The sequence below is a fragment of the Rana temporaria genome, chromosome 3, assembly GCF_905171775.1.
Source record: "Rana temporaria chromosome 3, aRanTem1.1, whole genome shotgun sequence".
In the NCBI taxonomy this organism is placed as follows: Eukaryota; Metazoa; Chordata; class Amphibia; order Anura; family Ranidae; genus Rana; species Rana temporaria.
The window spans coordinates 360,915,872-360,933,366 of NC_053491.1; the positions used below are offsets into that span (position 1 = coordinate 360,915,872).

General features: G+C 43.2%; 1 protein-coding gene across 12 annotated transcripts in view; it reads left to right on the top strand.

Annotated features, from left to right (window-relative positions):
* Positions 1-17,495, top strand: part of ERC1 (ELKS/RAB6-interacting/CAST family member 1) — a 351,485-nt gene that overhangs the window by 298,312 nt on the left and 35,678 nt on the right. For 7 of the 12 annotated variants that reach the window (XM_040345288.1, XM_040345294.1, XM_040345289.1 and 4 more), the window contains one exon: positions 4,884-4,985. In XM_040345288.1, coding sequence (XP_040201222.1) covers positions 4,884-4,985 — 102 coding nt within the window. Of the gene's footprint in view, positions 1-4,883; positions 4,986-5,882; positions 5,948-17,495 lie in introns of all 12 variants that reach the window. The other 5 variants (XM_040345296.1, XM_040345298.1, XM_040345297.1 and 2 more) reach the window with 1 other exon arrangement.

Here is a 17,495-nt window from a genome sequence, read left to right on the forward strand (position 1 = left end):
CCTACAGTATGCGTTGCGGTCACACATGTGGTGTGATGCATTTGAATTTCCATTTATTGAGAATAGACCTCTAAAGCACAAATACAGTATGTGGCATGTGTTTCAATGCATAACAGTGCATAACTGTAAGCAGTCTGTGCGTTGTGATGCACGCAATTGAAAAAATAAATTCTGCAGTTTTGAGAAGGTTGCCAATGCACTAAAACAGAGGTTTTAGGCCTTATGCGCACTGGGCATTTACCCCGTGCATGAGATTTTGATGTTTGTATGCGGGCAGAAAGTATGAGTACACCACCCAGCCCTGCTTCCAGCAGCTGGTAAGACCCAAGAGGCTGAAAGCTGCTATGGCTGGACACTGCACCCAGTGGTACTACGGTTTCGGGTAGTATGTGCCCAGCAGGGGCGAATGCCCAGAACACAGACCTCTTGCACCTGTACCTTTTCCCCACACACAAACAATAGAATCTCATGCATTGACGCTAAACTCCCAGTGTGTGTGAGGCCTAAAACCTCGCCCTTTCAGATTCAATGGGCTGCTTTACTGCAATGCAAGTTAACACACATTATGTAACGGACTGGACTGCACTACGGCAGAGATATCTGAATAAGATCTCATGAGACCACTACTTCTATACCATCAGCAGCAAGACTTTCTGAAGTTGTCAGCATAGCTAAAAGCTCTGGGATCAGAACTGGACTCTCTTTTCCGTTTTGGATGAACATTAAACACATGTCTATTTCTGCAACAATTTGGACATCTTAGTGGCAGAGTTTTCCCACCCACCCTTGTGTTTCCGAATGCCGTCGTCAACTTCTCATATCGTTATTTCAATGTTTGCTTACAGAGATCTCCAGGGCTCAGCAATAACTGTTCAATCTGCATTTCTTGGTACATATAATTAATTTGAGTTTACACTTGTTGAAAAAAGGCCATAATTAACTAAGGTGACATAGTTTCACAAGTCTGTGATCAGGAGGCCTCCGTGACAATAGATGAGCTTGTGACGAGGATCATTGGCTCCATGCAGGAAAATCTGCCAGGTTACAGAACATCTTCAGGCAAATGTATACGAACACCCCACTTGGCCTTGTTTGTCTTTCTTTAAAGAGAAATAAAAGCATGCCAGTTTAGATGAATTACTTAAAATCTGTGTGTATGCCAGTGAGCAATCATGTTTTCACAGCACATCCACCAGCACAGCACATCCACCAGCACAGCACATCCACCAGCACAGCACATCCACCAGCACAGCACATCCACCAGCACAGCACATCCACCAGAATTGGTAGGGGGCCCCTCGTAATGAGCACAGCAGGTGTTCAAACCTGAAAAAACAGCATAGGGATGGTGGGATCTCCTCATAATGTGCACAGCAAGTGTGGGAGTTTCTGCTGTGCAGAGTGATAATTAGGGAAAAGAGGTGCCTAGGTTTGCCTACAGGTGCAAGAGATATCAGGGTGGGCTTCAAAATGTGTTCAAGTATTCCAACTACCTGCTTGGGCTGTTGAGGCTGTAAACCGTTGCACATACCACCTAAGGGTGATGATAATTATAGTTAATAAGTTCCTGACTTCTTATACATATTGAATACACCAACAGATCTCCCTGCCATGATACCTAAATCTGTTTCTGTCCAGCTTAGAGTTTGATGTGTTCCAGCTCTTGCAGTTTTTTTTCTCCATAATATAAAATAAAACATCCACCAGGGATGGTAGGGGGCCCCTCGTAATGAGCACAGCAGGTGTGCAAACCTGGAAAAACGGCATAGGGATGGTGGGATCACCTCATAATGTGCACAGCAAGTGTGACGACCCAATAACTCAGTGCAGGTGTGGTGGGAACCCCTCATAATAGGTACAGCAAGTGTCGTCCAGACCCAAGAATGCAGTGCAGAGATGGTGGGAATACCTCATAATGGGCACAGCAGTTACACAGACAAAGCAAATTAGCACATGGATGGAGGAAGCCTCTTATAATGGGTACACTGGGCATGCAGACATGGCAGGAGCCACTCCTAGTTGACATGGCAAAGGGGCAGAGACAGGATTTTGTGGAGGGATGGTGGGAAGATCTTCATAATGAATACAACAGATGTGCAAAGCCTGTAACTTTTTGCTGGGACGGTAGTAACTCCTCATAATGGGCACAACAAGTATGTAGACCTGGAACTCGGCATAAGGATAGGGATAGCCTCTTAAAATGGGCACAGCTGGTTTTCAGACCAGGGAACTCTGCACACAGATCTCATTAGAGTTCTTGAGAAGAAACTGTAAGGGAGTTTAACCCTCCAGTATCCGCCAAACAGTGAAATCTCCATATTGGGCAGACAGACTCTTGAATAGGAGTATCTGTATTGCTTTACAAATCAGCTGGCAAGTAAAACAGCACTGGAAGATATAACCATATCTGTTTTCTCTGGTGGTTTTTGCTTTGTGTCTGAAGTTAATGATACTCCTGCACTCTACACCCGCCCATCTCTTTCAGTGCATCAGATTTTTTTCGTTTTTGTTCCCTTTCCTTCCAGTTAAAGTGTTTAGACTGCAACAACTCCCACAGGATAGCGGACATTTTACCATCTTTCAAAACAAGCAATTGCTTTGCATGCTGGGAGCTATCCAAAGTCCCTCCAGCACTGATAAGGAAGAAGCCTCATTTACTTATGTACCAGAAATAAGAACTATTGTAATACAGATTTTTAACAATCCATCCATTTTTATAGCAGAGTGCAGTTCTCTTTTTGACATTCACCTCACATGAGGTGATTCTGAAGGGAAAGGTAGACTATGAATATAGAATGCTCTGCAATGTATTATGGAAGGCTGCCCACCTCAGCCACAGGGAGAAAAGGAAGAAGACCAAAAAAGTCACGGCTGGAAACCCCAGGAAAAAGCATGCATGAAGGGAGTTTAAACAAAAAAAGGCAGGAAAAGTGAGTATGGGGGTGCTAAAGTAATTCATTATAGGTGTTTATCCAACCTGTCATTGACGAGGCAAAATTGCTCTGCAGAATGTTTCCTTTCTACCACTCCCCATAACAAAACTCTCTTCCCAGTGTTTGTTTTCCTGCCAGTTGGTAGGCAGGTGGCACAAGCAGTTTTACGCGGCATTAAAACTTTGTGATTATGATCTCTTTCACACATCGGCAGTAGATCTATATTGATGCTTTATGTTGGTTTAGAGCAGTTTACATTACAAATATTTTGCATTTATATTCAATATGTAAGCTAGATTTTGTCTTTATAAAAAAGCATAAGGCAAATGCAGACAACAAAAACAAAGTTTTAGTGATTTTGCACTGGGTACTTGAAGAGTCTGTTCAGGTATAACAGAACAAGACAGGTATTTAGAGGTAATCACAAATCCAGATTATCTCATTGTCCTGTCTTATTTCAGTGCTGCTACCAAGATCGCACTGTCCTTGGCGGCAACTTTGGAGCGGCCCAGCCCATTCAGGAGAATAAGAAGGCAATTTCTGTTTTGGATGGTTAGCCTTGCAAACAAACAGCTGACCTTAAATTACTGGAGAGAGCTGAAGTTGAAATAGTTTGGACATTAAGTAATATTTACTCTTGTCCCCCCTGGAGAGTGACAATGCTGTGTCAGCAGGCCCGAGCCCAGCTGGGGACGATTGTCCGCCACATCTGTGCTCATCCCGTGTCTGATGTCCCACGTACATTCTCAGCTGTAAACTCCGGGACTTGTTGTGGCTGGACGACCCTGTTACTCATTATTTCGGGGGCGTTGGTGGCTGCAATGTTGCTGTAACCTGTACGTTATGGAAGAACTCAACACTTAAATATAAAAACCCTTTTTTAAATTGTTTTGTGTTCTTTCTAAAGTCATTCATTTGTTTTATTGTTTCAGTGTAGCTGATGTAATTTCCTGAACTGAACAATTTTATTGACCTACCACACACCAGGTCAAAATGGTTGGGAGGGGATGATTAAGTGAGTGAGCTTTATTGCTTGTATACTCCTGGTCCAAACAGCAGACAGCGTGGTGGCACAGGCTGCAGAAATTTAATTGTTGGCAATTTGACCAACATAACAAAAAGACATACACAATATGGCCAAAAGTATGTAGGCATCTTTGGAATTATTGAGTTCAGGTTTTTCCAGTAAATGGTCCTGTTGATGCTACAGCATACAAAGTCATTTTAGACAAATGCACACTTCGAGATTGTGGCAGCAATTCGGGGAAGGCCCTTTTCTGTTTCATCAGGACTGTGCCCTATGCACAAAGTCAGCTCCGCGAAGGCATGGTTTGATCAGGTTGTTTTAGAGGAACTCGGGTGTCCTCCACAGAGCCCTGACCTCAGCCCTATTGAATACCTTTGGAGCAAATTGAAAATCCAGTTGCAAGCCTGGTCTTCTCGTCCAACCTTAGTATCTGACCTCACAAATGTTCTTTTGGCTGTATGTGTACAGATGCCCAGGGATGTGCTCCAAAATTATGTGAAATGCCTTCCCAAAGGAGTGGAGGTGGTTCTATCCACAAAAGGAGGTGGAGAAATTCAGTGTCAAAGCCCATGGTTTTGGAATGGGATGTGCCATAAGTAAATATAGAAGTGATGGTCAGGTGTCCTCAATCATTTGGTCGTATAGTGTATTTCTGGAAATAATTTTCACTAAATTGAAGAACATTGTAACTTCTGGAAGGAGAAGCGTTCTTGGAGTTGTGACTTTAAATTTGCAAAGGTGCATGTTCAGCGGTTTAAAAGCAATTTGTTTTTATTGTCTGACTGGCTTTCTTAGTTTCAAAATGTTTAACTTTTTTAAGTTCTCTTTCTTTTTCAAATCTATTGTAAAGACATGTATATCTTATGCCTGATGCCATTGCTGTATTTGTCTAACAATTCATTTTAACCGTCCCTTCCCAACAGACACAGAACAGAATGAAACTGATGGCGGATAACTATGAAGTCGACCACCTAAAGTCTTCTGCCCAATCCAATCAAACCAACCACAAGCCCTCCCCAGATCAGGTAGGATGTCATCCTGACCTATGGTTGAAAACAGTGGTGTCTCTATTGGGTGGTTGTAGACTTCTTGTATGGAAAGAAATTCTAGCCTGGAGTAGGGTCGGTCTTCTGACCTTAAATGCAAGATTCTTGCCCTAATTGCAAGGGTCCTTCACTGGCGTTCCATCTTAAAGAAGCGCCAAAAGGATTGGAGAAAGTGGCATAGTGGAAGGATCATCAGGGGATAATACTATGAATAGGATACTTAGAAGGGTAAAATGCTAGATTTTCATTGACAGTTTAGTTGGGTGGGCAGTGAGCCGTTCAGTTGGACAAGCTGTTTCGTTGGGTGACCTGCAAGCTGCTTAAGTAAACAGCAAATGAGATTTTTAAGTGGCAGAGCCTTGAGTTGTTTAACTGTTTGGTCATGAGCTTGTTAGGTGGCTGTATACCTAAGCCAGCCATAGACTATATGAATCACGGCCTGCTCAGCAGCGACCAGCCGAGATTCGATCCATCTATGGGCAGGCTGTTGGTACTGAAGTCAATCCATCACTTGACGTCCGTACTACTAGCCTGTTAGATTTTTTGCATATGATTACTGCCAGCGGCTATAGCCGCTGGCAGTAATCATTTTCTTCTGCTTTCTCATACATCAAGCATAAGTGCCTGAGATTGCATTGCATCAAAGGGACACACAGTGTGAGAGGGCCTGGACAGAAGACAGCCTTTCTCTAGGTAGACTTTTTGGAACATTGAAGGCTAAAAAGGCCCTTATGTTGTGGAATATGCATGCACTTTGTTTTAATGCAACTATTGTCATTATTCTGTTTTTCTCTTGCAGTGACTAACCAAATGTTTGTTTTGTCCCTTTTAATGCTGCTCTTGATGCTTCCTCTGTCATCATCTCTGAACCTAAAGGATGATGAGGAGGGTATTTGGGCATAGCCAATGAGATGATTAGGTCAGCCATTTTGTTCAGAACGGTGAGAACACACTCTTGGCTCATAATTGGTCTTCCCATATGGCTTCCTGCATGTTGCAGTCTGTCCATCTTGTTTGCATGGCCGTGATTGTGTTTTTTTTGCATATCTTCATCTGTGGCCTGTCATGTCTTCTTCACATAGAAAGGGTAGCCCTTTTAAAGACTAGATACATTTTAAGGTGGCCTGTCAATTCACTTAAATCTTAATAGGCTAGCTTCAACTGCAGGATGTAAGTATAAGTTCACTATGTTCTAAACTTTTTTTCAAATATTTGTATGCATTTTATTATAAGTTGGTTCTACAAAGTATTGACTCAGGGGGCTGAATACAAATGCATGCCACATTTTTTAGATATTTATTTGTAAAAGAAATTGAAAACCATTTGTTTTCCTTTCACTTCACAATCATGTGCCCCTTTGTGTTGGTCTATCACATGTAGCACCCTCCACCTTTTCTATAGGATTAAGGTCTGGAGACTGGCTAGCCCCCACTCCATGACCTTGATTGATACAAAGAAAGTAAGGGTCTATATTTTTTTTAAGTGGGCAAACTTACAAAATCTGCAGGGTATCAAATAATTATTTTCCCCACTGTATGTTGATTTTACACCCAAGTCCCAACTTTTTTGGAATTGGGGTTGTACAAATTAGTGGGTCAGAGGAGCAATGCCTACCCCCCTTCATTAGAAATTCCATTCAGAGACAAATTGCCTGAAAGCAGCCAAGTTTATGAACTCCTGATCATCACACCTATATGAGCTTGTTTGACATCCCATTCCAAAACCATGGACATGAATATGGAGTTGCCCCCTTTTTGGCTATAACAACCTCCATTGTTTTTGGAAAGCTTTTCACAGGATTTTTGGAGTGTATATGTAGGAATCTGTCCCATTCAGCCGACGAACATTAGTAAGGTCAGGTACTGATTTTCCAGTTCACTCCAAAGCTGTGCAGTGAGGTTGAGGTCAGGGCTTTCTGAAGGCCACTTCTTCCACACCAAACTGGTCACATAACGCCTTTATGGAGCTGGCTTTGTGCACAGGGGTACAGCCATGCCAACATAGTGAAGGACCTTCCCCAGAATGTTATTAAAAGGTTAGAAGCGCATAATTGTCCAAAATGTATTTTCTATGCTGCAGCATTAACAGTACCTTTACTGTAAACATCTGTACCTAATCAATTACAGAACCTTTTCACTGGAATGAATGCTCCTAATTATTGTGATGTATGTGTATAGTAATATACCAGCCTTTTGCAACCTTTTTAACAGGCTCAGGGAACTCTTACTAAGGCTCCGTACACACGACCGGATCTGTCCGTTGGGATTTATCCGCGGATCAGTTCCAGCAGACAAATCCGGTCGTGTGTACGGCCTAGCGGACATTTTTCGGCGGACATTTCTCCAGCCGACCGGTTTTCAAGCGGATAAAAATTTTAGCATGCTAAGAAATCTATCCGCTGGAAACCTGTCCGTCGGACTCATCCGGTCGTCTGTACAGACTCACCAGATAAGTCCAAGCGATCCCCATCCCTCGCATGCGTCGAAGTGATTCGACGCATGCGTGGAAGTATTTACCTTCCAGGGTCGCGCACGTCGCCGCGTCATCGTCGCGGCGACGGCGCGGCCACGTCCCCCATTTGTTTTCCGCGGGGATTTTGATCTGATGGTGTGTACAGCCCATCAGATCAAAATCGGGAGCAGAAATGTCCGCTGGAAACGGTCCGGCGGACCGTTTCCATCGGATATCCTCTCGTGTGTACAGGGCCTAAGAATTACTATATCTACAGATCACAGAACCTTTTCACTGGAATGAATGCTCCTAATTATTGTGATCATTGGGAATTATCCCCCTTTACCGATAGCTAAAAAGATCAATGATGTCAAACAACCCCTGGAAACCTATGAAGGGAACCCTAGGGTTTCAAAGAACCCTGGTTGGGAAAGGCTAGTATATTCACTTACAATGGTTAGCTGCCCTATATATATTCCAGCCATGGTGACAGTCTAACTGAAGATTCTACAAACATGCATTTTTTTGTGCATTTAACCTTGTTATACGCTATTCTTGTTATCACTCTTTTCTCTGAGGAAGAGTGATGATTCTGTCCAGGGGAAAAGTACTTTGCGGTCTTTTTTTTTCTTCCCCCAAAATGTGGATTTTTGTATTCACACCCCCCTTCCTGAGCAATTACATCATGAAAATGTTGCTTTGTCCCAATATTTCAACTGCCACAGTGCTGGGAGAGCTTAAAGCGAAAGGTGAACGGGTTAATCGGGATTAAATCCTTCTGGGGGGGTCTCATCCCCACCTCCTCACCCCTTTACCCTTGTTGATGCTGAAGAACTCACAGAGCATGTAATTAGAGGAATGTGAAGGGCTGGTGCACCTGCAAACATGGAGCCAGTGTCTGGGAACCTGCGCCCGATCGCCTCTCTGACATAACTGCTGCTTATTCAAGCATCGTGGCTGGGTAGCGGGTGTCATCTGCTAAAGCAATCTGTAGTGCATTTTTAGTGAGTATGCACTATAAGTTACTATTGAAACTTAAAGTAGAACAATAAGCAAAACTTTTTTTTGGATAGAGCAAAGAAGGGTTATAACCCCTGTCATATTTCTTTTTTTCACTATTTGCATCCCATTGCAGAGATTTCCCTTCACATCCTCTCCCATAGCCCAACAGTAAGTGAGAGAAAATCCCTTCAAATTAAAGGGGTTGTAGAGGTAAAATGTTATTCCCCTAAATAGCTTCCTTTACCTTAGTGCAGTCCTCCTTCACTTACCTCATCCTTCCATTTTTCTTTTAAATGTCCTTATTTCTTCTGAGAAATCCTCACTTCCTGTTCTTCTGTCTGTAACTCCGCCTCGATCTACTGTGTGGGGTTACAGACAGAAGAACAGGAAGTGAGGATTTCTCAGAAGAAATAAGGACATTTAAAAGCAAAATGGAAGGATGAGGTAAGTGAAGGAGGACTGCACTAAGGTAAAGGAAGCTATTGAGGGGGAAAATGTTTTACCTTTACAACCCCTTTAAATATTTTTCTGGGGACAACCCAAAATTTGAGATTTTATTTTACTTTCAATGATATTGGCAAACAGGACAAATTGAGAGGGGGAATCTCCCTAATGGGGACACAGACGGCAATAAAAACGATGAAGAAAGAGAAGCGTTCTAATCCCTCTCTCCTCTCTACTCTAAACTAAAAAAAAATTATTACCTGTGTTTCTAAACCTGCAACAGTTAAAGGGGTTGTAAAGGTAAAAAAAAAATTCCCTAAATAGCTTCCTTTACCTTAGTGCAGTCCTTCTTCACTTACCTCATCCTTCCATTTTGCTTTTAAATGTCCTTATTTCTTCTGAGAAATCCTCACTTCCTGTTCTTCTGTCTGTAACTACACACAGTAATGCAAGGCTTTCTCCCTGGTGTGGAGAAAGCCTCTTGAGGGGGGAGGGGCGAGCAGGAGTGTCAGGACGCCCACTAACACACAGCTCCTTTCTCTATCTGCAAAGTAGATAGCGTCCTGACCCTCCTGCTCGCCCCTCCCCCCTCAAGAGGCTTTCTCCACACCAGGGAGAAAGTATCGCATTACTGTGTGTAGTTATAGACAGAAGAACAGGAAGTGAGGATTTCTCAGAAGAAATAAGGACATTTTAAAGCAAAATGGAAGGATGAGGTAAGTGAAGGTGGACTGCACTAAGGTAAAGGAAGCTATTTAGGGAAATTTTTTTTACCTTTTACAACCCCTTTAAAATCAGTCTATATATGCAGTAAAGAATGCTTGTTATACACACTGTGGAACCTAAGGGGTTAATCCTCTGCTTGGTGTAAAAAGGCTGTTTGATCCTCTCTTCTCTGATACTCCCCTTCTCCCATTGTCCCCTAATCATTTCCTGATACTACAGAGCTCAGTTTGGTGTGCATTGCTAGAGTGTTTTTCCTTGGTAGAGTGCATGTGATCAGCACTGGGCCAATCGGCCCTGTCCAGACAGAGGGTCAGGGGTCCTGCATCCTTATAGGACAATCAGGGGAGAATAAAAACTCCTCCTACAAGCTTTAGAAGTCATGAGACGGCTCTAACTGCTGATGAAAAAAAGGTATTTAGCCGTTTATATTTACTAAAATAATTGCATTTCCAAGTTCTGTGTACTGTGGGTGACCAGATATAGTAAATGCAGGGTCCTGGGTTTAGTAACAATTTAAGTCTTAAGATTTTAACTCTTCATTTACTTGTTGTCTGTAAATCAGTGTTGTCGGCATTCTAGCTTAAAAAACAGTCAAAATTAATCGGGCTCATTGAGTACCTGTATTTCAGAACAGTCGCACACAATCTGGTGGTTTGCAATCGAGCATCGGGCAAACACAAACATTTTTTAATTTGCCTTCATTTTTTACTGCTGAAGCTTTTTGTTTTAAAAGTACAAAATGTAAAGATGCAGCGTCAGAAGTAGAAAAAAAATATATAAAAAAGTTAAAGGATTTGTGGGAAAAAAAAGGAGGAGAGAAAAAATGGGTGGGTGGGGGGGGGGGGGTTTAAGCTCCTTGGCTTGTATTATTCCTGGGTTATCATGGCATTGAAACAATAGGGCAGGAAGCTTTTATTTAATTTGCAGTAATCTGCTAAATAAGTTTCCTAAAGGCTTTGTCACTTCCTCTAAAGCTAAACTTCAGGCACGAAAACTTTCATTTAAATACATTCTTCAATAACCACAAAGGATGTAAATCGCCTTTGTGTACATCAAATGCCTTTGCAGGGCCAGTTATTACCTTGTAAATGTAGCAGTGACATTATCATTGTGCTGTACAGAGCCTGTGCAGAGAGCAGAGATGTGTGAGGCCCCGTACACACGGCCGAGGAACTCGACGTGCTTGGCACGTCGAGTTCCTCGTCGAGTTCTGGGATGAAGCCGCCGAGGAGCTCGGCGGGACGCCTTCTCCCATAGAACAACGAGAAAATAGAGAACATGTTCTCTATTTTCTCGTCGAGCTCCTCGGCGGCTCCATCGAGCCAAAACTGTACAGACGACAGAGTTTCTCGGCAGAATCTGGGTTTTGACCGAGTTTCTCTGTGAATTGTGCCGAGAAACTCTGTCGTGTGTACGGGGCCTGAGGATCCCACTACAGGCTGTCTGCAGAAAAATACAGGAGGGGGCGGAGACAAGACCAGTCACTCTGCACAAAGAGCGAGAGAAGGAGTGACTGGTCTTCATTATAGGAAACTCCTGCACAGAGGCAATTTTTCATATTGGATTACAGGTCTGGAAAAAATACAAAAAGCACACAAAGATTGAGGTAAAAATACATAAGCCTTTTCTATTTAGGCAATATTTGCTTATTGCAGAATTCAACTTTAACCTCTTAAAGACCGCACATACACTGCAGTAGGGCGGCTCTATTGTGCGAAACAACATACCTGTACATCGTTTTATGCAATAGATATTCTACCCGCGCCCGAGAGTCCGGTGGACTCGATGTCCGCCTGCCACCCGCGATCATGGTACAGAGAGGCAGAACGGGGATCTGCCTATGTAAACAATGCGGATCCCTGTTCTGACAGGGGACAACACTGAGATCTGCTGTTCCTAGTGATAAGGAACAAAGACCTCTGTGTTGTCCCAGTGAGCCCATCCCCCACACAGTTAACACACCCAGTTAACCCTTAGATCCCCCCTAGTGTTAACCCCTTCCCTGCCAGTGTAATTTATACATTGATCATTGCATTTTTTTTTTTAGCACTGATCACTGTTGTAATGTCACTGTTTCCCAAAAAGTGACACTTGGGGTCCATTACCAGTAAAAATATATATATAAAAGTCCCTAAATCTATCCCCTATTTTGTAGATGAGCTAACTTTTGCGCAAACTAATGAATATACTCTTATTTTTATTTTACCAAAAATATCTAGAATACATATTAGCCTAAACTGATAAATAGTTTTTTTTTTTCTTGTATATGTATTATGGCTGAAAGTAAAGATTTGGGGGTTTTTTTTGTCAAAATTGTCAATGCAAAAAATAAAAACCGCAGAGGTAATCAAATACCACCAAAATAAAGCCCTATTTGTGTGAAAAAAAGGGCATCAATTTTGTTTCAGTGCAACACATCCCATGACCACGCAATTTCAGTTAACGTTACACAGTGCTGTATCGAAAACAATGGCCTGGTCATTAGGAGGTAAATCCTACTGGGGCTAAAGTGGTTAAGAGACAATACCAATGTGGTAAAATATTGATTTTGACCTTTAGAGGAGAGCAGAATGGTTTGCAACAGGTCATCATGACTGATGAACACATAAGGCGTCCCACTTTGTCCCTGAACACTGTCCTGCTGATGTCAGACTTCTGAGCTCCCGGCGGGATTGCCCATAAGTGCGACCCATCATGCTTATCTGCTAATCAAGAACCTTGTTAATTCCGGTTATCATGGCTCCTGGCACATTCCTGTTGCTGAGTGGCCCCCAAAATATTTTGTATCTATGCAACCAACGGCTGGCTGCACTAAAAGAAGAAGCTTTAAAGAAGATGTAAACCCATTCTTAAAAATCTTGCATAAGCTTTAACATGCGTATTTCAGCTGTGTTCGTTTTGCTTTCAGTTGGGGGGGCAGCAAAGGCCGCTGGGAAATATTAATAGTAAATATAGAGCTTGTGGCTGCTTTAAAGTAGATCTGTAACCCCAAAACGTTTTTCTTTAATATGGTAGGGATTGCTTTAAGAGGAAATCTCTCCAAAGTCATACGTTTACCGACCACTACCATCTTAATGTTGCAGCTGAAATCGAGACTCCTCAAACCAGGCAACATTTTTCCAATGTTCTATTGTCCAATTTTGGTGAGCCTGTCAATTGTAGCCTCAGTTTCCTGTTCTTAGTTAACAGGTGTGTCACCCGGTGTGGTCTTCTGCTGTAGCCCATCTTCTTCGAGGTTCGATGTGTTGTGCGTTCAGAGATGGTATTTTATCTCAAACTAGTCTGCTCATTTTCCTCTGACTTCTGACAAGGCATTTTTGTCCACACAGCGTCCACTCACTGCAAATGTTCTCTTTTTGACCATTCTCTGTAAACCCTAGAGATAGTTGTGTGTGAAAATCCCAGTAGATCAGCAGTTTCTTAAATACTCAGACTGGAGCTGCATTATTCATTAAATAAAATCACGACCTCGATTCAACCTCATCCCGATCTTAATCCGGCATTTCCACAATTCATTCATTTAACAAGTGCAGAGCCAAATCTGACATGTTTATCAACATTTCTCAGCGCTGGGACATGAAAGGAAACATTGTAACATTTAGTTCTTTTAGATTAAAGGGATGACCTTCGGTCTGTAAATGAGGTCAGTTTAAAGTGGTTGTAAACCCACTTTTAAAAAAAAATAACACCTGCAAGACAAAGGCATAATGAGCCAGTATGCATAGCATACTGGCTCATTATGTAATACTCATCTGGGATCGAAGCCCCCGCTGCTGTGCCCAAAACAGCACCCGCCGGCGACATGTCGTCTTTGAGTTACTTCCGGGTATCGCGGCTCTGGTGCTGTTATTGGCCAGAGCCACGAATGACTTCACTCCCGCGGGAGCCGCCAGGCATGACCTCCTTTAGAAGCGGCACGATCGCCGTTTCTAAAGTTTGGCTGCGCCGTTGTCTACGGTGCATGGCTCTTTTGTAAATAACTCCTAAACTGCCGTGAAACCCAACGGGGAAAAAAGAGAGCTGGCTCTCTTTTTTTTTCTGGCAGTTTTCCTGTCAGGAAAACTGCGATGAAGCATACACACAGCCTGTTTTCCCGGCCAAAAGCTCTCATGGTAGTTTTTCCGATTAGCAGAGACCCTAGAGAATAAAATGGTGGTCATTTTTTTTTTTGTGGAAAAAATACACTTCAATTAATAATAATAATAAACTAAACAGTAAAGTTAGCCCAATGTTTTCTATAATGTGAAAGATGATGTAACGCCGATAATCATGAGAGAATCGTGATCTTTAGGCCCCTTTCACACTGAGGAGTTTTTCAGGCGGTACAGCGCTAAAAATAGCGCCTAAATACCGCCTGAAAAACTCCTGCCCAGCCTTCTCAATGTGAAAGCCTGAGGGCTTTCACACTGAGGTAATGCGCTGGCAGGAGAGAAAAAAATCTCCTGCAAGCAGCATCTTTGGAGCGGTGAGAGGAGCAGTGTGTATACCGCTCCTTCCCATTTAAAACAATGGGAAACCGCGGTAATACCGCAATGGGCCTCTGCAGAGGCGCATTGCGGGCGGTATTATCCCTTTAATACCGCACCGATATCGGCCGAATCCCGCAACAATTCCGACGGTATAGCGCCGCTATTTTTTAGCGGCGCTATACCGCCACCGTGCCCCAGTGTGAAAGGGGCCTTAGTCTAAGCAAAAATATTGTGATTCACATTTTTTACAGAATCGTGCAGCTCTAACTCAGATCAGCCTGTATGGCAACAACAACAACCATGCCACGTTCAAAGTCACTTAAATCCCCTTTCTTCCCCATTCTGATGCTCGGTTTGAACTTCAGCAAGTCGACTTCACCACGTCTAGATGCCTAAATAAATTGAGTTGCTGCCATGTGATTGGCTGATTAGCAATTTGTGTTACCAAGCAATTGAACAGGTGTACCTAATAAAGTAGCCAGTGAGTGTAAATCGGATCTGTTTTAGCCACTTTAGGCCCCTTTCACATGTACGGATCCCGTGAGTATCCGTACAAGTGTATCAGCTTTCTCACCGGAGATTGCTCCATGGATCCCCGCTGAGCCAGTAGATGACAGGGCGGTCCCCGCACACTGTGCAGGGACCGCCCTGTCAGATCTCCGCTCTACCCTATGGGGGGATCGGATGAACACAGACCATCTGTCCGTGTTCACCCACTCTGCAGACGGATGGAAAAATAGTCTGCAGAATCGGAGCGTTACGGACACCGATGAGATTGGGTGTCAGCGGATGTTCATCCGCTGACACCCACTATCTCATAGGGATTAATGTATGTCCCTTTTTCATCCGTAAACGGACATACAGGTCCGCATGTGTGAAAGGGACCTTAGGATTTGTAAATAAAGTATTATTTCATGATCGCACATCCTTGTTGTAATGTCATACACAGTGACATATTTTGGGGTTGATTTACTAAAGGCAAATATACTTTGAATTGCAAGTGCAGTTGCTGTGAAATTAGGGGAAGCTCTGCTGATTTCTATCATCAAATCATGTACAAACAAAAATTCAGTTTTATATTTTCCTTGTATGTCATCGGGTTTTCTTTGCAAAGTGAATGAAGCTTTACCTCATTTACTAAGCTCTGGAGGAACTTCACTTGCAGTGCACAGTATATTTGCCTTTAGTAAATCAACCCCGCTGTTATAGAACTGCTACAGTCCCTGGGGACTTGGTGCAGGCAGCCTCTGGCTCTCCATGCTTTCTTACCTGTGACCACATTTAAAGTGCATCTGTGCCTACCAAATGCCAGGCCTCTATCCAGTGGGAATGCCTCTATTAACCACTAAGACTGTCTCTATGCCACGGATCGAGCAACAAATTCTCACATTATCTACGATGATAAAGCCATCTGTTGCGTTTGGTGATTTATTTATTTTTTGATCGCAGCACCATGTGAAATGTGCACATGGGAAGAAACACATGTAAACTTTGTTCAGCGCAGCTTACAGCAGGCCCAGCCTGCCCTCCTTGGGTTTGGCTCAGGACAGAGACTCTTAAGATCTCCCTTGCAATGTCCGATCTCTCTGTGGGGTTCTTGTGTGGCTGGCGGCACTTCTGAGAATCGTCTCTGAAATAACCGCTTGTCCTTTGGCGTGATCACAGAATGCCCTGTAGGAGCATGTCAGTTCTGGATGGTCTCTTCCTCTTGCCCTTCCAGAACCAAAACACACACTCAGTGGAAGCCTCCACTTATTCCGGATTAACCTGTTAATTGCAGAATAAAATTGAAGTCCATTAAATGAGGATCGGCTGGTGGAGTCAGTCCGAAGGTTCAAGTACTCCTGGCTGTCTGACAATAGGGGGGGGGGGGGGGATCCTTTTACCTCCACATAGCCATTCATACTTTTATCATATCGGGAGAAACGCAGACCTTTATTATACGAACAAATATACTTTTTCATATATTTGACACCAACAAAACAGTTAACCTTATCCTACGCATATTTAAAAAGATTAAAGTGATCTACTTTAAAGTGTATGTAAAGCCAAAATCTTTTTTTAAAGCTTAATCTGCTCATATTTTCCCTTCCTTGGTTAGTCCCTCCCCTCATCAAAATGCAAAAAAAAAAAAAATATATTTTGTTTTCATTAAATACCTTATTTTAGACCCAGTGGGGCAGATCCACAGAGAGAGTACGCCGGCGTATCTACTGATACACCGGCGTACTTTCAAATTTCCTGCGTCAAACCAAGATACAACGGCATCTGGGTTCGATCCGACAGGCGTACGGCTTCGTACGCCTTCGGATCTTAGATGCAATACTTTGGCGCCCGCTGGGTGGAGTTTGCGTAGTTTTCCGCGTCGGGTATGCAAATTAGCTATTTCCGACGATCCACGAATGTACGCACGGCCGTCGCATTCTCTTACGTCGTCTCTAGTCGGCTTTTTCCGGTGTATAGTTAAAGCTGGTATTTTGCGGCGTATAGATAGACTTGCCTGTATGGCTGTCGTTCCCGTGTCGAAATTTGAAATTTTTTTTTTTGCCTAAGTCGTCCGTGAATAGGGATGGACGTAATTCACGTCTAAGTTAAAAAAATTATGTCGTTGCAACGTCATTTAGCGCAATGCACGGCAGGAAGAATCACGCCCCCTACCCGCCGATTTGAATTACGCGCCGAGAGATACACTACGCCGCCGTAACTTACGGCGCAAATTCTTTGTGGATTCAAAGAATTCAAAAGTAAGTTACAGCGGCGTAGCGTATCTCTGATCTAAATGTATGTGAATCTTGCCCAGTGATTTTATCACTGTGTCTGTTTACTTCTCTATGCAATGCAGGCAGATTATGACCAATAGAAGGGATCAGCAGGGTGCTGTGTATATATAGCTTCCTAAAATGTGCACAGCACCCTGCCTCAATCCTGATACAAGCAGAGTGCCCTGGTTCTTGGGACGAGTTATACAAACATCCAATTGCCATAGTGTGTGGGTGCCAGTCTGGAAGAATAGGTGTTCCTAACCAGGCTGTATTTGCATGAAGACCACCCTAAATAGTTCCCTCATCTGAGCCCCCATGGTTGGAAGAAGTGAGATCCAATAAATGAAAGGAGAGAGCCAGGGATAGTTGGGCTGGGCAGCAAAGAGCTAACTGACACTGAATGTCCTCCAGTCGGGGGATGAGGCAGGCTCTATCTGCCTTGGCTCGGCTTCTAATGCACGTTGTGGGAAGCTCACAGTGTTCGGTGAAATTAGCGAGATTTCAGTACAGAAGAGAAGTCTGTACTACTGTGTAAGACTGAAGGGGAAGGCTGGAGTTCAGCTTAAAAAGAAATTCATGGCTTGTTGTAAAGCCCAATAAACTTTCCAGACTACATGGAAGGAATAATCGCACTC